Source organism: Xiphophorus couchianus, chromosome 4, assembly GCF_001444195.1.
Source record: "Xiphophorus couchianus chromosome 4, X_couchianus-1.0, whole genome shotgun sequence".
Taxonomy (NCBI): Eukaryota; Metazoa; Chordata; class Actinopteri; order Cyprinodontiformes; family Poeciliidae; genus Xiphophorus; species Xiphophorus couchianus.
In genome coordinates, this window is record NC_040231.1 from 33,584,480 (window position 1) to 33,607,948 (window position 23,469).

General features: G+C 38.5%; 1 protein-coding gene across 6 annotated transcripts in view; it reads left to right on the forward strand.

Annotated features, from left to right (window-relative positions):
- The window catches only part of ano1a (anoctamin 1, calcium activated chloride channel a), a 50,922-nt gene that overhangs the window by 3,739 nt on the left and 23,714 nt on the right, over positions 1 to 23,469 (forward strand). For 3 of the 6 annotated variants that reach the window (XM_028014860.1, XM_028014856.1, XM_028014855.1), the window contains exons 2-9: positions 6,659 to 6,813; positions 13,546 to 13,911; positions 16,288 to 16,386; positions 16,522 to 16,673; positions 18,962 to 19,016; positions 19,545 to 19,596; positions 21,210 to 21,265; positions 22,130 to 22,171. In XM_028014860.1, coding sequence (XP_027870661.1) covers positions 6,721 to 6,813; positions 13,546 to 13,911; positions 16,288 to 16,386; positions 16,522 to 16,673; positions 18,962 to 19,016; positions 19,545 to 19,596; positions 21,210 to 21,265; positions 22,130 to 22,171 — 915 coding nt within the window. In that variant the 5' untranslated portion in view covers positions 6,659 to 6,720. Of the gene's footprint in view, positions 1 to 6,658; positions 6,814 to 13,545; positions 13,912 to 14,222; positions 15,530 to 16,287; positions 16,387 to 16,521; positions 16,674 to 18,961; positions 19,017 to 19,544; positions 19,597 to 21,209; positions 21,266 to 22,129; positions 22,172 to 23,469 lie in introns of those variants that run through there. The other 3 variants (XM_028014857.1, XM_028014858.1, XM_028014861.1) reach the window with 2 other exon arrangements.

The following is a 23,469-nucleotide window of genomic DNA, read 5'->3' on the forward strand; positions in this document are numbered from 1 at the left end:
GAATCAGCAAAATTGTTTCTATTTGATAAATGCCACAATAATGAGAATATGTCAGATTAAGTTATTAACATCATCAGTTTATATTCAGAATTATCCTTGTCTCTTCCAACAAAGAGCCCAGATGATGATGATGATGATGATGATGCTTTGGGAACGTCTGATGGGTTCTGATCTAAAACTTGAAACTTTGGAACTCGATCGCAGCACAAAAGCCAAAGACCTTGTGAAGATGCTGCTGAAGCTGTTAGGACAGTGAAACATGTTCTTACTGACAGACTGTTGGCCTGGGAACACTATACTAACTGCGAAGTGTGGCAGCATCATGCTGTGGGACCGTTTAGCTGCTGGAGGAACTGGTCCACTTCATAAAATAGATCATGAGGAAGGAATATTATGTAGAAATATTGAAGTAACATCTAAAGACATCAGTCAGGAAGTTGATGCTCAGGTCCAACTTTTAATTCCTCTTCAGGATAACAATGTTTTGTTGTAGCCGTCACAAAGCTCTGATCTCAGGCTAGAGAGAATTTGTGTGTCTGGGAGAAAACCCAGAAGAGTTGACCCAAGTTATCCTGTTCAAATTCATTCCTATAATAAATAAATCTCTGACATATTCTCATAGCATTGTAGTGTCATTTACAAATAGAAATCATTTTGGTGATTCTAACTGACCTGGAGCCAGATAAGTTTATTCTTATTTAACTTCAGACAGTGAGGAGATGAAGGAGGATGTGTGTTTTTATCCTGCGTATGTAAACTTCTGGTTTCACTATGGGCTCCGTCTCAGGCGGCTGTCTGGATGATGCTGGGATGTGAAAGTAACTTTGTGGCACATTGCAAAGCAGAAACGCCCACTGTGGTCAGAGTCTGGTCCTGCAGATACCCTCTTCCCGTTTCCACCAGCCCACAGCAATCCCTCTCTCATCCTGGGTTCTTTCTGTCCAGTCTCCTCCATTCGGACTCTGTGTTCCTGACCAGTGCAGAAGAATCTCTGCAGCATGACGTCTTCATGGTAGAGATACTTAGCAGGCAGAGCACTGGTTGTATTTACTTATCAGAGCAACAAGGAAGGAACAGATTTATGTCTTTGCTTGATGATTTTTTTTAAACCTATAGTGATCAGGACTTGTATCATCAAATTACCTGGTTATTGTAGTTCAGGTGAATGGAGCCAGTGTGTTATCTGATGGCTTGACCATGATAGCTGCTAACTCCTCATTCTTCCTGATGTGAGTGAACGTAAAATGCAAACTGGTTGCTGCGTCTCTACGAATCTGCCATGATGTCTGGGAGATAGCATGAAACCAACAGCATTTTGTTGCTTTGGATGATGTTAGAGATGGAAGGAAGTATGAGTGACGCAGACTGCATGGAATGATTGAAATGCGTCTGTGTCACATGTTGAAATGCTATACACAGTAACTTCTGGTACAATTTGCTTGAAAAATCAAACATATTCTCATTATGTCTGAATATTGTGGCAATAATTTCCTTTTCTTAGATTAAACAGTCAAAAATCATCCAGACTGTAATTTCTGGTTTGATGGTCCATAAAAACTTTATCTGCATTTAATACAACCCCAAATCATATTTCCATAAAACACTTTATTTCATTTTATTATATCATATTTAGCCCTGCGACAGACTGGCGACCTGTCCAGGGTGAACCCCGCCTCTCGCCCGGAACGTAGCTGGAGGTAGGCACCAGCAACCCTCCCGACCCCATTAGGGACAAGGGTGAACAGAAAATGGATGGATGGATATCATATTTAGATATTTAAACCAACCATATTTAATAGATAATAGGCATGGACAATATGGCTGAAATCACAACATAAACATTTCATATTGGTTGAAAGCAATAATTATTGATTAGTCTTTTATTTTAAATATCTGAAATACTGTCAAACTGGTGGCATGGTTTTTGTGTTTTATCCACAGTTTTAACTCCACACTGTTGTAGTTTTTTATTTTTAAGCAGTCATGAGGCGCGGTGGCAAAACCCGAAACTGCTGCTGCTTATTCAGCAGGTTGTTGCTAGGTAACCAAAGAGTGAGTGATTTAGTTATTGCCACCAATCTTTCTTAGCTGGTTGTTAGAGGTTGAGCAGCTGAAGTCTTTCCTCTGCCTACATCCCCCACAATGCTGTGTGATTCTGGATCGGAAATCTGGGAAATTATTTAAAATTCTATCAGATGTATTATCTATTGATATTCATCGTATGTCTATTGCGATACATATTGTTGTTGATTTATTGCCCATCCCTAATAGAAGCACAACAGCTTATTCATCTGTTATACCAGTTCATTTATAATCTGGTAAAATATACAGAAAGTTAACCAAATATTACATAAGAATGATTCAACCTGAAAAACCAAAGAGATCTGTTGTGGTATTATTGATGTGGAAAATGACATGCAGCACATAAAGGCTGCTTCAGTAAACATGATCAAATTTGCCATGTGACATCAAGTCTGTCTTCTCAGGAATTTGAATCAGATTAAGCATTGTCACTGTTGCTGCACAGATCCTACCAGGCAGAATCCTGTCTCAAGTGACACAGGACACATCAAGGGACGTTAGCTTAAAAAAATACTGTAACCCTAAACAGAGCTGCAAAGAACATAAACTTAAAAATAATATCTTTTTGTGCCTTTATTCCCACTTTTAGTATCTACTTAGTATTTTATTGTCATTAAATAGCAGTTGCCTTAAACGAAAAACCTCCAAAGCGGTCAGAGTAAAATTTCTCACTTGCTCATATCTCAAAAGCAAAACCTTTGCTAACTTGAACATTTCTTCTGACAAAGGGAGAATATTTCAGGTGCAGCAGCACCAAAAACTATTCCAACCCCAGTGCAAGTTAGGCTACTTGACACAATACAAACATGCAGCTGCTTGCAACACAGCAGCTTCATACAACCAATATTAAAATTTAGTTCAAAAATACTTTATTCCTAAGAGAAGTTAAATATTGTTGAAATTCATATTCATGTATCTTCGGAGTCCCTGTGGATGGTGACCTTGTGGAAAGGAAGGATCTCCAGTAGCAGTCAGTATTACAACAAAACGAGAAGGCCTCTAACTGAAGACTGTTGCTGTATGTTGTGACATGCTGAGAGACTGGGATATGATCCTTGATCATCATGATGGAAGGAAGAGTTGCTCTGAACTTCCTTCGTCTCTCTCTCTGGTCCTGCTCTGTTTCCATGAAGCCTCTAATTCAACTCCTTTAGCATTTGGGATCACAGTTCAGGCTTAATCTAAGCTTTTGAGATGATGATCAACTGCTCCCAGCTGTAAAAATGATACACTGTTGTTATATTTACGCATCAAATGTTTTGCTTTACTTTTTTACTCAGAAAGTAAAAAAGTAAAAACAAAAATCCTTCAGGCTGCACAGGATCCAGGAGGGAACACTCCAGAGGAAACACTGTCCACACATTCAACACCTCATCCAAAAAATTGTAAACAAAAAGAACAAATGCTTCATAATTTCAGGATCCTCTATCCTTCTGACTAAATTGAATTGAATTTGTTCACAACCGCAGAAATTAAATTATATAGCGCCAATTCACAACAAATCTCGTCTCAAAGTATTTTACAAAAAGGAAAATTCAAGCTAGCTGTTCTTTTTATGCTTGTGGGTCAGTAGGTGCTGGAGTTTGAACAACAAGCACTTCAGCACTTAGTTTATGTTTTACTTTGGAAAAGAAAACCTCAGTGGTGGGTACAGACGTCATGCCCCAAGTTTCCTACTAGGAACATCCTTTTCAGATCTTTCACCTTGTTGGTTGCATCAGGTGGCATAAGACCTCTTTCTTCCTTTGAATATCTTTTTCTTCTAAAGAGGTATTATGTCAGATAGTTATTTATTTTTTTCAAACTGAATTTAGTGTTGATTTGGAAAAAATGACAGTTATAGAGCGTCACATGTTGCAAAGATGAGAGCAGCGCCCCATATACAGAGGCTACAGACCTCAACAAGGCTGTCCTATCTAATAAAGGCCACTAATGCCAAAAAAAAAAAATTATTATAGGCTTTCTTAACTATTTTTAAGTGTTTTTGTGTAACTGAAAACACCCAAACAAGTTAAAATATGACTAATAAACTTAATTAGCGTTGGAGATTGAATCATTTTATGTGCATCTTTATCTAAGTGACAAGACTTATTTCCAGTTTTTTAGTCCCTATGTGTTTTTTTGCTGTCTGGCCAGTAAGTAAACACAATGATGGGCATCAGTGGTGGAGATTCTCTTCTGGCTACTCTGCCTTCCTGTCTTTCTCCAATATCTGCATGATGGCTGGATTGATTGGTTGTAGTATTGAGTGTGACCTCCCTGTGACCTGTGGTGAAGTGGAGATCCTATAAGACTCTTCCAGACCCTTTGCCTAATAGACCTGCTGAAGGATCTTCAGTGTAGAGAGTACAGTAAGATGGAGAGAGACTGCAGGCTTTGGGATGGAGCCACAGCTCACTTCTATCAACTGGTGCATGGTATTAGGATGTTCTGGTCAATTTACTTAGCAATGTTCTTGAGCATATGACAGTTATAGTTGTACATAATTTATTTTATTGATAGAGATGAATATATCTGCTTTTTCACTCTTATCACTCATATTCCATTTTTGAATATGTTAGCTATTGGATACCTAACAACCTTTGGCTCTTAGTGACTGTTTAAATTGTTGCATAACTTTAACAAAAAAGAGGACGTTGGCATCACCCCATTATGAGCAGCTTCTTCATTCGCAGGTTCCCCCTTGAAAAACATTGTAATTTTAGTTGAGCCTGAAAATTTGTGAGGTAATAACAATAAGTTATTAGGAAGTCTGTTTCAGTGCAAAAATAATGCAAAAATGCCAGTGGCTCCCAAAACTGAGTCAGATGTCTTCTTTTTACTGCAGGGATTTTTTCCATGAAACATTATGTCCATCATGTTGGGGCAGCAGCATCAGAGCCGGTGGCTTTAAGAAGCAGCTGATGGAGAAGCTGGTTCTGTTTTAAACTGCCTCTGATACCTTCAATGACTCTGGAAGAAAAAGTATTTGGCATTAAATTGAATGGAATTTACATTTATTTGGTACATGATTGAGCACAACTTTAGATATTAATGACGACAGTCAAGAATCATCACCAGGGAGAGAAAACACAAGAAAGCCCAGAGTTATTGTAGATACTGATGGCTGTGTGACAGTCTGTATTACAGCAAGTAGGAAGGTTTCATTTGTTCAGAATTTGTTAGGTTAATTGAATACTCTAAATTGGTATTAGATGGTATTAGCACAATCATATCCAACTGTGCTAACATCATCAGCCAGACAGATGATGTTAGCAAATAATGTGGAAATTTCCTAATGCTTCCACACATCTGAGTCTTCCAAATGTTGAGGTATGGAATCGTTTCCAGAATTTATCCCAGGTTGGGGTCTGGGATACACAGCTTCTGTGAGTAAGGTGCAGAAAATACTCTGATTGTAACAGGAGGTTGGGATCTTCTTGAGACAATGTAATTCATCTAATCCAAGCTTGTTGTGCCATATCTGTTCAGACATGCATTGAGAGCATGGACTACTAAGGCATGGAATTATTAGGATATCCCCAACCTAGCCAATGAGCACAACTGATTTATCAAAGCATAAACCTCTACAGATTTGCTGTGGCATCTGATGTAAAGCATTTGGCCTATTAGTGTTGGGATTAGACTTCATCGGTCAGCAGATGCATGATTAGGTTGAAATCTGGATGATTTGAAACTGAGACAACACCCCAAACTCATTAGTCTGTTCATCAAACCATTTTAAAGCCTCTTTATTATGTGGCAGAGATCATTATCCTGCTGAAAGAAGACAGTGATAGTTGCAGGGGGAAGAGAAGTACTTATTCATTAGGGATTTAAGGAGTAAAAAACGTCAGCAGCAACTTTCAGCTGGATAGCTTTGGATATCCAGCTATTAGCTATTAGCTACAACACCACCAGTTGGCCCATCATACCTTCTACTTCATTGTCTGTGGTTTCGCAAAACCACATTACACACCATTTTTCTACTATTTATCCTTGTACACCATGCTTATTTACAAATCAAGACTTCTTTTGGTGAAAATGGGTAAAATATCATATTTATGTCACATTTTGGTTTGTGGAGGATTTTTTTCTGCCTTTAACTGAGGAGAACAGGAAGCTACGATTTGACTTCTTGTCTTCTGCACCTGCACAATTATTTTTATTATTTCTAAATTCAAGGGCTGCACAGTGGCGCAGTTGGTAGCACTGTTGCCTTGCAGCAAGAAGGTCCTGGGTTCGATTCCCGGCCGGGGTCTTTCTGCATGGAGTTTGCATGTTCTCCCTGTGCATGCGTGGGTTCTCTCCGGGTACTCCGGCTTCCTCCCACAGTCCAAAAACATGACTGTCAGGTCAATTGGTTTCTCTAACTTCTCCCTAGGTGTGAGTGTGTGTGTGCATGGTTGTTTGTCCTGTATGTCTCTGTGTTGCCCTGCGACAGACTGGCGACCTGTCCAGGGTGTACCCCGCCTCTCGCCCGGAACGTTAGCTGGAGATAGGCACCAGCAACCCTCCCGACCCCATTAGGGACAAGGGTGAACAGAAAATGGATGGATGGATGGATTTCTAAATTCATTGTTTTTTCTTCTGCTAGGTTCTCCATCCATCTCCTCTTTTGAGCCCGGAGAAAGCTCTCAGCAGGAGGAAGGTACAGTAATGATGAGGAGTGAGAACTACCTACCAGTCACTGGTGAGGACAAAAACCTGGATGGAGACTTCAATGGGAAGACCACAAATGATAAGTCTGTGGTAAGACTCTTCTGGAATCCTGAAGGCCAGGAGTTTAACTCTGGAAGGTTTCAGACTCATCTAGAAGGGAAGTCTATCAGGTTAGGATTTCGTCTTGTGTTGGACTGCAGGTGTAAAGTTCTGGTCAACAGAACCGTCTGCGGGGCTTGATAGGCTTAGAGGGTGTGAGATAATTAGAATGAAAACGGATTTAATAATGATTGATGTCAAAGTCATTCGACACGCATCGCTGTGCACTGCTACAAATTAGTTTCTTTAATATTTAATTTTTCCTGCCCTGTATATTGATACAAAATCTGTCTATGATACAATCTGCTTTGCACATTAGTGCCAGGATGAAACTAAACTTGAGCTCATGGTATAAGACACCTTTAGGATTTTTCTGTAGTTTACTGTTACTATTGGTGGAAACTAGGAATTATACAGCTGGGAATTCACTGGTTCCAGGCTCAAAGGGAAGGCTTGTTTCCAGCTGTAAACCTGCTCAACTAAAATGAAGGCAGCTTTCTTTTCAGCTTGTTGGGTGTGACATTTCAATGTTAGACATGAGTATTTTTGATCCTGAAAAAAGAGGCTTACTGTACCAGATAAAATGGCACATCTGTCACTGAGATTTTTGGATTATCTAACATGACATGGTCACATTTGCAGCAGCTGTTTTAAAATAATCATTATTGTCTGTTTGATGAATGAACTGTTGTAAAGTGTGGTAGTTTGTACCTCATTACAAAGTCTCCACGTATCAATAGTGACAAATAGACCATTGAACATTCTATGAATAAATTCTATGAACATTCTAACACTATTCAACATCATATATTGAATAGTGGGAGAACAATGGGAAACTAGTCAGTTATTAGAGTTTTCTTGGTAGAGGAATGTAATCCAAATTGCAAATATTCAACTAGCCCTCATATTTCAAGCTAAAATATACCACAAAAAGAACTATTGTAATGGCATGTAGCTTCCTCTTTGTAATGGAGGCTAACTTGTATTATTTCTTCTTTTTCTGTAAGCATCAGGCTCCTGAAATGGTGTCATTTTCCAAGCCCCATAAACACACAGCTGCAACTACAGGAGATGTAAAATTCTAAACATAAAGTAACATATTTTTAAAACTGCAATGAGCTTTGATGAGCCATTGATTTAGCCATTGATCACCCGATGACAAAAAGTAGTCCCATTTTGTCAAACTTAACCTGAGCCGGTTTGATGCCAGATGATCTTAATGTACGCAGCACGGAGATCCAGAAAGACCAAGACTGAAGTTTAATGGTTAAGATTTCTAACATTTTAAATTTCTATCAAGATCGTCTAAGTGCTTTGCAGGGGTTTGGTACAAAGCAGATTTGTTTCATCAACAAGGAGTACAATTATTGGATTTATTAAAAATCTGTGGAAAATGACAAAGACAAAATATTTATTATCTGCGTCATGTGAGGTGGAACACAATGGAAGAGCATTAGTCACTGGGGAAAATGAAAATTCAGATTTTAATCTCAGAATGCTTTTTTGTCTTTTTGTGGCCCTAATCGTCTTTCATTCAATATATCCAACATTTTTTCTGTCAAAAATACACAATTCAATAGATAAAAATAAAATTAATGCATAAACATTTCTAAAGGCACAGGAGAAATAAACAAGCCACTCAGACTGGCACCACATACTGTTTATTTACTCAGTATTGATACATTCAGAATGTCAGAATTACAGAATTACATAAACAGACTTTTCATTGTTAAGGCATCATTTGTATAAAGTTGATGTGTGTTATTACAGAAGCCTTTGAAACTTGTAAATTTCTTATGAATTATTTATTCAGTCTGCTGCAGCAAGAGATGGACAATGGGTAACAGCAGCTATGATTATAGTATGATATGATATGAAATGATGATGATGTTGAAAACCCCGATGTCTGAGTGATGCACAGATCAGGCCAGAGGGAGCTGGAGGGGAATAATCAGGGATTTTAAAAAACACACACAGCTTTGATGAGTACAATCACCAGCCTCTTTATTAGGTACATTTTGCTAGCGCTACTTGGAACAACCTTTGCCTTCAGCAGAGCCTTCATTTTGGGTCTTAGGTTCAACAGGAGATCAGAGATATCCCTCTCCTAGTTAAACTTACAGAAAGACATTTGTCCTACTTCACATGTAGCATTTGGTTTGGGTGTTATTTTTAAGGATCATTGTTTCAGGTGTGCTCTGCAACGTGTTCCTCTCTTAGAGAGGGACTTTTTCACAATAAGGTGTTTTTGCCATCTTGATGAATTGAGATTGAAATTTTAGGCCAATAATTCAATCATTTTTTGACTACCATAGAACTCTAGTACTTTCTAGTATCCTAACTCTTCAGTGTTTGGATCGCATCAAATCATACACACACTCAAGGTAATGCATCATTATCAAATTAATTTTAGTACAGAAAGCAGGTGGGTTTAGTGGGAAATCAGAACACACTTGTGATGATAGAAAATTGGGTCATTACTGGTCATTATTTAGAGAACATGTGTTCTCTAAATGTGCTCTGAGCAACATGTTCTGTTAGAACTGACACACACTCTCAGGTCCTGTTAACATGCTTCCTAAGTGGACAGCTGTGAGCCTACAAACACATCCCATTAGCTGTTTGTTTTGACTTGTTATGTTTGGCAGACGTATTGACAGTGTTACTGAGCCGGATGCATACATCAGCTCCTTGTGAAAATGTTCTGATTTCATATGCATACCATGACAGCTGCAGCTTCCACGTTATTTCAGAGGGGTTTTAAATGCGGCAGGGAGCCGGAAACTGCTGAGCTGATGGTGGCTCAGAAGCATTTGTTTGTGTGTGTTGTTCACATATGTGGGGGCGGTTGTGTGTGTGTGGAAGCCAGAAGGATAGGAGAGGCTCATTTCCCAACAGCTCGGTGAGAAAGGCTCTCCTATTGGTGTGTGTTGCATACACCACAAGATCCTCATCTCCCCTGTGAGATGTGGCCTGTGACCTTCGCAGCTATGACTACTTCCTGTTTAGAAAGGGCTGAATATGCGTGTGAATCTGTGTACATCATACAAATGCAGGACATGCACACAAGCTTCTCATCGGGTAATAATGGTAATTACAAAAACACAACAGCAGGAAGTTTGGGTCTCAAAGAAGTATTTTTTTTTTCGGTCATCATAATGTCTGCTCTTTCAATGCTGGTTTAGATTTTATTGCAGATCCACCACCTGAGTTCCTCAGCCTCAAACATACTGACTCACCTGTGGAGGACTTCTAATGAAAACCCATCATCACTTTACGGCAGGAAACATTTCTGACTTTTGGACTAGGGCCGGGTGATATGGTTGAAAAATGGACCGTGATATAAGCATTTCATATCAGTCAAATGATTATTATTGATTAATTGTTTTGTTTTGAATAACCAAACTACTGTCAAACTGCTGACGTGGCCTTTCCTCTTTGGTCCACAATTTCCTCTTAAGCAGTTATTAGGGATGGTGGTGAAACATGGAACTGTTCCCTCAGACTCAGGAGCAGTGTGTGTATTCTGTGAACTGTGCAGTCCCTGTGTGCACTGTCTGAGGGTTGAGATTTTATAGTCAGGTGTACAGTTTGCCTACATTTCTTGTGAGAAATTCCTTCATTTCTCACAATCTGAATGGATACTAGCATGTGTGATGAGCATGTTTGTGCTTTGCCCAGTTCTTCTCCACCAGGGCAGCCACCACATCAACTGCTAGTGCTACACAGAGAGCGGAAGTTGCACTACGTGTCCTTGCGACTGGTTGTGCTGACTGAACATTATCAGTTCAGTGTCGCATACTAAACAATGTTTACTGCCGAGCAGTTTCCTGTAAGTCAGTGTGTCACGGATTATGCGTTCGTACACGTTGACCTTTGTTGACCTTTGTGCAGATGTGACCTGCTGAAGTCCGCCTCCAGTTCACACAGACCAACAAGGAGTGAAATATGACAAAGTATGTTGGGGACAACATAAAACTGCTACTTGTTGCTCAACAAGTTGTTGCTAGGTAACCAATGAGCGAGAGTTAATTGATGCCACATACTTTTCCTGGCTGGCTGTGAAAGGTTGTGCGGCTAAAGCCTTTCTTCTGCCTACATCCCCCAGAAGGCTGTGCCCTTCTGAATCAGAGTTCCTGAAATTATTAACATTTTATGAGATATTGTCTGTTGTCTAAAATAATCATTATTATTTTATCATTCTACCTTATTTTTGTGCACAAACAGAGCCCTAATATGAAACATGGCACAAATCAAAATCATCTTTGATCATTTTGCTAGGCTAGATTTAGTTTGGGTAAGCCACCATTAATGAGGCTTTGAGTTTAAGTGCTGCGCTTCAGTTTCTAACCAAATAATGCATCTATCAAAACAAGATGAGATGATGCTCAGTGTTAGGATCACAAGTCTACACATTTGGGAAAGCTAAGAATCCCCATTTTATTTTACATGAATGGAGTCGATGTTTAGAAACAAAATAGTTTTAAAGAATTTGGAGTCTGTATGATGATTCAGTTTAGTTTTAACAAGTCACTACATTGAAGTTCTCATGCTTGTTAACTCTTGGGTGGTCCTAATTCTCTAGAATTAGGACTATTGAAAATGAAAATGCTATTGAAAATGCTCCTTTTTGTGTTGTTTTTGTAAAACATTGTCGTAAGGAACATGAGTGCATGAGCCTGTTCTGTTTGGATCATTTTAAGTGTTTCAGATTTTGTAGCCGAGAAGATTAAATTCTGTTCTATCTCAACAAAATCTGAAGCAACCCTGAAGCGTCGTTTTGAAACACACCAACTTCAGCATCACTGGCAGCTATCGGCTGGCTGACTGTGGGATCCTCACAAATCTTGTTTCTCACTCTGTGCTTTTTATTTTCTACAGTGCAGCAAAGCAGGTAGTAACATCAATGTAAGGGTTTTAAACTGCATAGTTCCAACAGGTTTCCAAATAGAGTTGCACTCCTTTGTACCTGGCACACACTTACCAGACAAAGTCACATACTGACAGCAGCTGAAGAATGTTTTGCCAAACTGTCTGTCTTCACTTTAGAGAGAAATGACTCTAACCTGGAAACCCTTTACACCCGTTGAGCTCTCACCCCCCAAAAAACTGCTTTGGTGGAAATTTGTGCAAACCGTCAGCTATCAAATAAATAACTGTACTTTAACTGTTTGAGTCTAGAATAACTTGGTATACAGAGAGGTTAGTTGTTAGGTTCACAGGTCCTGTGATTATAAAATGAGCCAACAAGCTACCTTGAATGTTTCCTACTGTAATTATTCTCATTTCATAATGATGGCATCAACAGACATTGGAAACTGCTTGCAACAATTTGCATTTGCGTTACACATAACAGTTCACCAAAGCCTCAAGCTAATAAAACTTTAATCAAAACTTTTAATACTTGTAAGTTAATCCATGAATTTGATGAACAGGGTTTGTCTGCTAATTAACCTTCTTTTATGGAGTCTGAACACTGATTTCTTTTAATAAAAAAAAACATAATGTTGATTTTCAATAATTTTATGAGGGTTTGGTATCACCCTATTTAAATCTACTGTCATGAGTTGACTTCTAAAAGTTAGTCTAAAATTTTAAGAATTTGAATTAGGAGAATTTCTTTTTCCTAAAGGCCATCAGTTTTTAACAAACCAAGATGTTCAGTGATGCATCACCCATCTTGATGAGCTCACCCTGGAGCTCATCAAAGTCACCCTGTACTGCATCCGTCACTTCTAAATCATGTTGTGTTTTCGTTTGAAAGGAATTATACTGGTAATGAGATACCAGTCTCATTACCAGTCTGTTCAACCAGAGAACTCCAAATAACAACATCCTTCAGTTTACCACATAGAGAATATACATGATTGTTCAGATGAAACAATAGACAAAGTTAAGAACCATGTCGAAATCGGTTTTATTTCCCTCCATTCCAAAAGATTTTTCCGCTTCTTTATAATTTAAGCTAAAACTGTTAAGGGAACTACTTAACAGGAACATGTTTAAAACATATTATTTACAGGCCTTGCAGCCTTCCATTTGCTGAGTACTGTAGCAAAATGGACCATCGAACATTTTGACTTGTTTACTTGCAACTTTAGCATAGAAAATGCTGCACTTTAGGATAAAAAATAGCAGATTCACAAAACTGATTAGCCGGATTAGCCATGTCCTTGTTTAGCAGTTCCACAGCAAATGGGTGATATAAAGAAAAAAACATTATAGGCAATAGAGAATAAACAGACTGAAAAATATTACCCATTAAGTTTATAATGATAAGCTTTAATCTACCAGGAAAGAATAAATGTATATTTCTTATACTCCTAGACACTTAAAGTATACAAAATATATATTTAAAGGCTAAAAAAGGGAATTTTGCATGATATGTCATGCTGGTGTTTGTTTTGAAGTATTTACTAGAATTTTATTGAAACCTGAAATCATCTTGTGCAGTCTACATCAGCTGGGCAATTCAGATTTTGTTTGAAGGTTTTTTCCAACTGTCAACAGTTGCTGAAAACGTTGCTGATTTAGAGAAGTTAAAAAAATTAGGAAGAGAGTATTATATGAATTTTGAGGAACTCTGTGCAGGAAAAATTTCTTCCTATTTCATGTTTGTGTGAGATCAAAATGAAGGTATGTTTGTGAGTCTAATGGCTGTTAACTTGTTTTGCTTTCTTGTTATTAAATAACACTTTTGCTGAATGTGTCTCTGATATTCAGCCTCTGTCCTCTATCCAGCCAATGAAAACTCTCTATGCGAGTGATGGCTCGCTCCTGCATCTGCCCCTTGGTCCGTACTTCTCTGATGGACAGCGGCGTGTGGACTATGTTCTGACCTACGGCATCCAGAAGCCCAGCGCCGTCCGACGCCAGTCATCCAAGCTGAGTGACAACGGCTTCTTCCATTGGCTTCGGCACAGCCTGTGCTCCAGGAGCAGCCGAGCGCCGCTGCAGCCAAAGGAAGACCCAGAAGTTGCAGCCACAGAACAACAGGCTAATTATCATGAGGATGACAAGCGCTTGAAGCGGGAGGAGTTTGAGCAAAACCTTCAAGAGATGGGACTGGAGCTGGAGAAGGATGAAGGGGTGAGAGTGGTTCAGCTTTTATGTAATGGCACATATTTTAAAGATATTTTTTATGTTTTTAGATGAAGTACTTGTTCCACTGGTAGATTTTTTTCACCTATGAGAAAAATGTCTTGTCGTAAGTGAACAAATCTACCAGTGGAATTAGAAGTTTTTAAAAAATTTATGTTAAAAAATTATTTACTTGAAACAAGTTCGTATATCTTGCTGAAAAGTTACTTTTATGTTAGTTTTGTCTTTTTTCATGTGTCCAAGGATATTTGCACTAGAAACTGGATAGAAATACTTGGTAAGATTTTGTGTTTTTGCAGTGTAAGGAGGCCTGCTGCTGCCAGACACACACTTCGATGAGTATAACATAATGATGATCATGTCTGCATTCCAATTTTCTTCAGTATAAATTGGCCTTCGGGACTGTTTTCATCATGGGCAACATATGCTCTATAGATCAGATTTATCACCTGCTGCTGCTTCCTCAGGATGGAATAAACACTCTGGTACCACAAAGACATGGATGCTGCTAGCAGCTTTGTTGTGGAATTCTGAGTAGAAAAAATGTTCTGTATTTCAGAATTACTCCAATTGATATTTCTAAGATTTTGCAATGAGTCATTTGTTGCTGCAAAAAGTGTGTGCTGTCTTGTCAAGATTAATATATCTTGTCATAGGCTATTTTACGCAAGGGAATCAAAGACAAACTTGAACCTTCAACAATGTTAACAGTATCTAATATCAAAATATTAGGAAACGAGTTTCCAAAAACAAACATAAGAATTAGTAGCTGAACATCAGTAATGATTATTCTAACTGAAAAGCAGAAATCCACCATGACAGGAAGAGGATCGGAAATGCAGGACATCTGAGTAGCTGTTGACTGATGAACTGAGGTTGATATTTGAAACCTTTTTTCTTATACATATTACCTAGAATAAGAAGTGTGCTGCAAGAATGGAGTCATGGATCCAAGGTGGTTTGTACCTATTAATGCAGAGTGTAAAGATTTTCAGAAAATTTCTGTGCAAAAGATGAATGGAGTTGAATCGTCTTCCTGTCAAACAGCATTAAAATCGGCATGAGTGACCCTTTGCAACAGGGCCATCTTTGTTCAAAATCGACTTCTGGGAAAGGCATTTAGCGACTTGCAGTGATATGCAGCCTGTCTTCAGAAGTCACAGTAAAAAGCCTGAGACTGTATAATCATCTTATGGTAAAGTCTGTGATCTGGACAGACCTCTTGCTGTATGGAAAGCAAGCAATGGGATTTCTTTCCAAGTACATAAGCAATTATTATTGTTATTATAGAACTTCTTACACCCTAATATTTCTTATAAATTAAAATAAAGCTGATAGGACTTTATATTTTTGGGTTTATACAGGTTCAGTTTTTCTATCAAATCCTTTGCATTCCTTATCACATAAAATTGGTATTTTTACTCTATACAGTGATGCTTGCATTTGTTATAGAGTTTCAGTGCAGAACTGTTTTATTATTCATCACTTATCTCCTAGAAAATGTTTTTTTTTTCACAGATTGCACACATAGCAGTTCTCCATCTCTTCACCAGACAGGTCAGAGGTCAGAGGTCAGAACTGAGGGGCTTGAAGTACGTCTGACTGTTAGTGCTTTTATATAACATTACAGGCTGCAGGCCGTTTACAGGTAGTGAGACAGACGAGTGTTTTACTCAAATAGATGCAGATGATTTTCATCAAACTGAAGAACTGATCTGATGCTTTTAGAAGCAGAGTGTTCATTTTGTATTTTTTTCCTCCAAAAATCCTGCCACAATTTGAAAAATTAGTGAATTTTTCAAAGCTACATTTAACATTTATTGCTAAAATTTAATAAAGGATTAAAGACACATTGAAGCAGGAAATGGTCTATAACAAACTGTTAGGCATAACAAATGTGAATAAAAATGAAGGCCATTATTTATGTGTTTATAAAAGAAAGTTTTATCATTCAGGATGTTGGGAAAATCATCTATGATGACAATGAGCCGGAAATAAAGGAGATCAAGGCTCATTTTAGTCAAGAGTTTGACTAAAAAAATTTAAAAACGTATTATTATTAAACCTGGTTCAATATTTTACTATGGGGATTCAAATTTCAACTTCTTTGATAATAAATGTGGCATTTATTGGTTTAACAGAGTCATTAAAGTCCCTTTAAGCCCCTGAGTGTGAAAAGGTTTTGAACCCAACAGTTTCATCACTGATGCAGCCTCTTCATCACCATGTCTGTTTCGGTATAGTTTGAAAGGAACTAAATAGTAAATATATAAGTCACTGGATTATTATTATGATTATTGATTAGATGGGCAGGTTGGAGCACACAGAATCACACTCTGTTCTGTCTAATCTCCTGTGTCTCAGGGTAAAATCGCCGGAATTGGCTTCTTAAAGATCCATGCTCCCTGGGCCGTTTTGTGTCGAGAGGCTGAGATCATGAAGCTCAAGATGCCAACAAAGCAGGTATTCAACCCAACATCCACTAATTGCATTCAAAATTTCATCTGAAGTTTTTTTTAACCATCAGTTCCATATTAATTCTATCAGTGGAGAACAACAACTCCCTTCAACAGCAACAATTGTCTTTCATTTCCGCAGGTTTATGAAGTGAAACAAGGCAGCAACCTGGTGGAGAAAATCCGACTGTTCATTCACAAAGTCACTGATCCTCTCCACCCAAAAGTGGGTCCCAAACGGCCCGGAGATGCCAAATCGCTCTCCCTTCCTTTTTCAAAGGAGAAGCAGCACCTGTGAGTAAAATCTCTTTTCTTTATTTATTTCTAAAAACACACTCCAAAAATAGTCACTTTGATGATGAATCATTTTAATGAACTTTTATATTTAAAAGCAGAAATGAAAGCACTATGGGATGAGATCAGGTTCTGATTATTATACCTGGTCTGAGCTTTGGTTCCTTGACTCTCAAGCTGTTTGATCTGAATTGTGAACCTAATATAAGTTGTGCCCTACAGTTTCAAGCTGCAAAGCAGAATGAAAACTGGACATTGACCATGAAGTGCAGTTCATGTAAACAGCAGGGGAACCTAACTGTGCATGTTTTCCTGATAGACAGGATACCTTCAAGAGAACATGATGTAGGGAACAGCTAATATTACAACTAGGAGATTGGAATAAGCAAATATATTTAATTATTAAACACAATGTGGTAAAAACATTAACAATGTGATGGAAAGAAATGCCAGCCAGCCTGCAGGCTGAGGATGCCAGGAACGATGCAGAGTGATTCAGTCTTTGTAATGTGAAAGCCCCTCGCCCCCATCCCTCAGCTTACTGCACGCAAACAAACACAAGTCTGACTCATTGAGGTCATCTACATCCTCTGAACAGTGACTGAGGTTTTAACGTCGCAGTCTAAGCAGACATGGGATGGATTCTGAACTTTGAGACTCATGACTTCATGGACACTCTCTTTGGTCCCAACCAGTCAGCTGGTTTTCACATCCAGTGTTTGCATCAGAACATGTCTTCCCCTCAGCCTGCTGGGATGTATGGAGGAGCGAGTGGGCAGCAAGTAGCTAAATTTATGCTCTGACTAACAGCTAGCAGATCTCCCTCCACAGCTTCCACATCTCATCTGTTCTGAAAACGATCTGGGGCGGATCTCTGAGATAAAGCCTGATCACAAAAGCTCGTTTAGTGAGGTTTTCAAAGCAATCACCCATTTTATTTTTGTGTTTTTGTTTTTCTTCTCCTAGATTGTGAAGTTGTTTTAGATTTGGTTCTTGTGCAGCCAGCGCCTCTTGTCTAAAAGTGTTCACGCTGTCGTTAAAGTGTCCCCAATCAAGAATGAATGGAGATTTTCTAGGTTCAGTTTAGACAAACTGTCAGAACCAGAACTTCAAAATTAAATTGTCAGTCATCGGATGATGACTGACAATTTACAAGAACTTCTTGTTGATCTATCAGCTTTGCTTGTTTGTTGTATTTTTGGTTATAGTTCAGTTTTGTGTGAACACTCAGCAGAAAACATCCAATCCAGTTTTTTTTTGTTTTTTTTTACATTTTATTTTTTGTAAATGGATCTCTAAAGCAATCTTCCAAACATAAAAGCATGTCTTAGAACAACATTTGTCTGGCATCTGAGTGCATTTGGAATAATGTTCATACCCCATTCATTTGAATGGATTTCCATCTGATAAGTTGAAGTGTGTAGTATCCAGTATCTCTATTAATGCTGCTTTCACTTTTCTCTTGTTTGCTGTTCTTCTACTTGGCTTGATGCTAACTGCAAGAAGGATCTCTTCAGACTTTCATGACCATTTGGTCATGAATGTCAGGTGGAATGTGCAGCTATAGTTGTCAAGTTCTCCCACCTGAACTCTGTTATTCTGTACATTATAACTAAGCAACAGTTTATGTTAGTTTGTTGCACATGATCCCAGTTTGGTCTAACAGTTTGAGGCCTGACATGCAGACAGGTGATGACGTCTGAACCGTTACTGGTGCTGTATGGACAGAACCTGACGTTCATCTTTACTCTACATCCTGCACTTGTCATTCATGTTTTTGCTAGCGTACAGCTCAACTGGATTAAGTATTTAACCAGTAAGCTGGAGCATTTTTGTCAGTATAAGCATGCACCCACAGTGGTTAAATCATGAGAAATGGGACGCTCTTTTAAGGGTTTGGGACATAAACAGCCTGCAGAGGTCATCAGTTACTGATACATTTTCTGTTATACCAAATGTAATTCCTATAAACGTTGCCCTGTTTCTGTTTTTATATCCTATGAACATATGTTTCATATAGAAAACCATATCGTCATTTTTCTCTTCTATTTTGTCCTGCTTGTGTGTAGAAATTAGAAATGAAACATAATACTGATGCACATCATTATGGTTGAGTTAATAATAATTGATTTATAATGCATGTCAGCTCCCTGTCGAACTCTGGCATCTCCAGCCCATTTTTTTACTTTTACAGCTTTATATCTTATCTCTCCACTGGTCTGTGAATATTTATTTTTTCCGTTCCTGCATCTTTAAATAAAACTGTCTGTTTTTCTTCTTTTCCCCAGTTTTGACCTCTCTGACAGAGACAAGTTCTTTGACAGCAAGACAAGAAGCTCCATTGTGAGTATTTCAGTAAGATCAATGTTGGAGGGGATCACTAGACAACAATCTGTTTAAAATAATAACTGTAAACCATCTTTCATAAGCAGATGAACATGCTTCCTCTAGCTCAGTGTGCTTTTGTCTCAGTTGAACGTCTTGATTTCAGGCAGAGGAGCGATCTCTGTATTCTGTTCTATGCTGGTTCTTCGCCTCCACATTGACTCTCTTTCTTTACACACACACATACACACACATACCAATATATACACCTCCACAGAACTGCCCAGAGCTTCACTAATGACTAGATAATGTGATTGAAGTCAGTATTGGATGGAGGCGCTCATGAGCGCATGAATTAGACTCAGTGGAATTGTTTTTGCTGCCGCTCTGAAACTCTGCAGTCTCTCTGCATCCATTTTCCCTTTGCATTATTTTCATTTTGTTATCTAACAAGCAAATAAACATTCCCTCCAATCATGTTGTAGTATACATTTTCAAACATGCTTAGTTTTCATATTTTAATGATGTCTGTTCTTGGATTCCCAGGTCTATGAAGTACTGAAGAGGATACGATGGACCAGACCCAACTACTCCTTTGGTAAAGGCAGCACACAACTTAATATGGAACTTTCTTCAGGTTTAGATGATGAGCAGAAACAACAGACATTACACTTCAAAAACATCAAATATCTTACTTCTTATTTCTCATTTTTTGTCATTTTTACTTGGTATTAATATTAAAAGGTCTTAACATGTGGACTTAACATGACTTAACATGGACACTAAAGTGTTGGCACTTGGCAGGCACTAAGTCAAATGCATAAAAACAATTACATATTATGTAATTGTTTTTTTCCCCTTTGATACAGTAATAAGTTTGTTTATATGTTTTAATGGCCAAAAGAAGAGATAAAACATTTTCATACACTGCAAATATTTTTATCAAACGCATCTAATTTATGTGAAGAGTCAATATCTTCAGTGTTGACGCTTATTTTAGAAACTTTACTGAATGTCGGCAATGTAGACCCAATCTGGACCCATCTTATCTTGTCTCTTTATGTACTTTTAACAAACAGCCACTGGTTCTCTATGATGTTTGAAATTTTCTGACTCCTGATTCAAAATTTCAGATTTTTGTTGGTTTGTTTTGTCAGTTTTGACTTTTGATATGAAGTTCAATTGTGCTGGAAAACACAAAGATCATCACCAGTATTGTTGGAAAAAAGTTACTCTTGGATGATGGGTAGTGATGCCATTTCTTTCAAGGTTAAGACCCAGCTGCACATATGGGTTATAGGAGGAGGCTTCCATGTGTGCCCACTACATAGAACTGTGTGTTGCTATGGATCTGGGAAAAAATTGTTTTCCAAACAATCGCAAGGAGAATTCATCAGTGAAAATAACAGCTCCAGTACTGTGTTCATATTTTCCTGCAGAATTCCAGTTTGTCCTTGATATTTTCTTTAACCAGAAGTGTCTTCTTTGCTGTCCTTGTGTCACAAAGCCATTGCCTCAAAGTCTTCATTTCACACTTCCAGAAAGAGATAGTCACTGTGCTTGTTGCACATCCATCAATGTCCTGAAAACTCTTCACTGCATCTGAACCTCTCACCTCAACGTTTAGATGATCCAAAAGACCTTTCTTTCACTTAAAATGTACTTATCAGTAATTGTCCTTTTTGTGAATCTGTTTTAATACAAAGGGATAATGGTTGCACTCTTCTTAAAGGTTATCATTAATAACACAAGCAGTCAGCAATTTCAAGCCCGGTTAGGTTGTTAATGGATTTAGCAGAACTCTTCCACAGTGGGTTTCATCATGAAGACAAACACATTTTATTTTTTAACATTATGTGCTTATATTTTTCTGCAGTAAATTGCATTGATGTAAGTTTTTGATTTGGATCATGTATTCATTACTCTGTTAGCTGAGGCAGGACGACATTAGGACTGTCAGAAACCCAAATCATTAAACATGACTCGTGGTTTAGAGCAGAAACAACAAAAAATACCTTTCATTTCTCATATATTTTTTGTCATTTTTCCTTACTATTATTATAAAAAGAAACAACTATACGTTTTATACCTCTATAAACATGGTATGCCACCCTGGCCAGGCTGTTGAAGGGTTTTCTCTCAGCTCTTTCTCTGGGTGTTGCTGCTCTGGGAGTGTCTCATTTTAATCCTGGTGATTATTCCTCCTTATAGGGATCACCAGTCTGCTAGCCAACGGTGTCTACACATCTGCTTATCCACTGCATGATGTGAGTATCAACTTCATCTTTCTCCTTTAATGTTGGTGGGCCTCCTCCCTCCTGCAGGCCTCCAGCCATCTGTTGGCACAGCCACAGCAAAAATAATTCTGGAAGAAAGATCATTTTATCATTTTTACCATCGCTTGTTTGATTTGTAGCCATTTAAGTCCAACATTTTGATATGACACAAAGCAGCCAACCAGTTCATGGCGAGCTTGGAACAGATCCATCTGATGATATTAAAGTGATCTAAGAAATATGTTGATCTGCAAAATCTGATGCAGTAAAAATATTGGACAACCATAGTTTCCTCTTCGCAACCATCATGATAGCTGTGACACAAAGCTCACCCAGATATAGCAGGAAATTCAGACACACACACACAACTTCCTGCATCCCGATTCTTTCAAACTTTATTCTTTCAAGCCATGTGTAGACTTGTCCTGCGGTGCTGAATAACTCCTGAGTCTGAACAAAGTGTCTTCATTCTATTGAACTCAGAGAAAGTCTGTTCAGTGTTCTTGACTTCATTAATGGAATAAGCCAGATCAGACAAAGAAAAACTTAAACTTTAAGAGCTTCTTTTCATTTGTGCAGGTCTTTAACATCCTTACCTCCATGTGACTGTAGGTAATGATGTTTAAGATTTTAACCTATACTGCTGTTTCTTTAAGTTTCTATTATTTATTTCTAAAGTTGTGGAACTATTACAGAAGTGGTTTTAAGTGAATGTAATATGATGATTATGGTTTTTGGATTATGCAGCAGTCAGTGTCTGCAGTGAAGACAAATTTCCTTTGGAACAATAAAATCGATCTAATCTTGTATTCCTCATGATTAGGGTTAGTAAACACATCTCCATTTGTCTTACAGGGAGACATTGAGGGGGTTACTGCAGAGCCCAATGACAGGAAGGTAAGTGGAGCAACTCTATTAGTTAGTCTAACCCCAGCTGTAACCATACTGATACCATTCTGCCATGGAAACCCTGCTAACAGCAGCCTTTATGAGTTGGTCCACATAAACCATGTCAGAGGCTTTTTTTAGGAACATCATTTTGAACTTCTCATCCCTACTCTATCGGAGGTAAAAGTTCAGTTTACGGTCAGTCACACCTGGGATTTAAGAGCAGAACCAACATACCTCTCATGGAATATCAAGTTGGGCATTTTGCTCTTTATCTCCTGCCGGTCTAAGTCCTTGATACTTAACATTGGATCAGCCAGCCTCTCCTGCCAGGATGGAGTTACTTTTTTCCTGATTGATTTTCCTGAAACCAAGCTGATGAGAGATGAAACTCCAGATCGTTGTTCGGCACTATGTAATGTGCCTTTTGTGACTTTATATACATTCTGTACCCTTCTGGTAGAATGGTCTTAAGAGATTAATTAGAAACTGATCTCTCCAGCTAACCTGTCATGATTTGGGGTGGTGAGGCACAGGCAGCAGACCCAGGGTAAGATGAATAAGATGGTTTAATAATGAAAGTAGTCCAAAAATCCAAAAACATACAAAGTCCAGGCAGCACAAAGGAGCGGATGCAGAAGCTCGCAGGTAGTGACAGCAGGTACTGGACAAACATGACGAGGAACAAAGAACACAGGTGGGGTTAAATACACAGAGGGTAATCAAGGAGACAAGAAACACCTGGGAACAATCAAGGGGAGACAATACAATACGGAGACTAAGAGACACAGAAACTCAAAATAAACACAGATACGGAACAGATCCTGACATAACCGTCACTGTGACCATCTGGACATGTCTGGGTCTGTTCCTCCTCCTATAGAAACATGCAGTTGGAAATCAGAGTTCATGCTTTTGAAGTCACATCCATCCTTGATTCCACTCTACATCCATAATTATATTGTGAGATGTGAGTCACTAAGGTAACAGCTTAATAAGCCCTCTTATGTTCTGGAGGATCAGAAAAGCAGCTCTAGTCGGCTTCATTCTCTCATGGACCTTTAGATGGAGAGTGGGAACAGGAGTGTGGAGAGTTCTTGTTAGTTGGGTGTCGCGCTCAGCCTGCCATCTAGGCTCTTCACTGGGCTGCTGCTAGCTCATAAAACGACTTTATTTGTTGCTTGTTGCGTTGCCTGTAGATGGAGGGTGTAATTACAGTATGTGTGAAAATGTTCCACTGGCCCCTCCAAGTGATTTGTGATATTCGCCTACCAGTAGTGGGATCAGAACATGCACACAGAGCACTG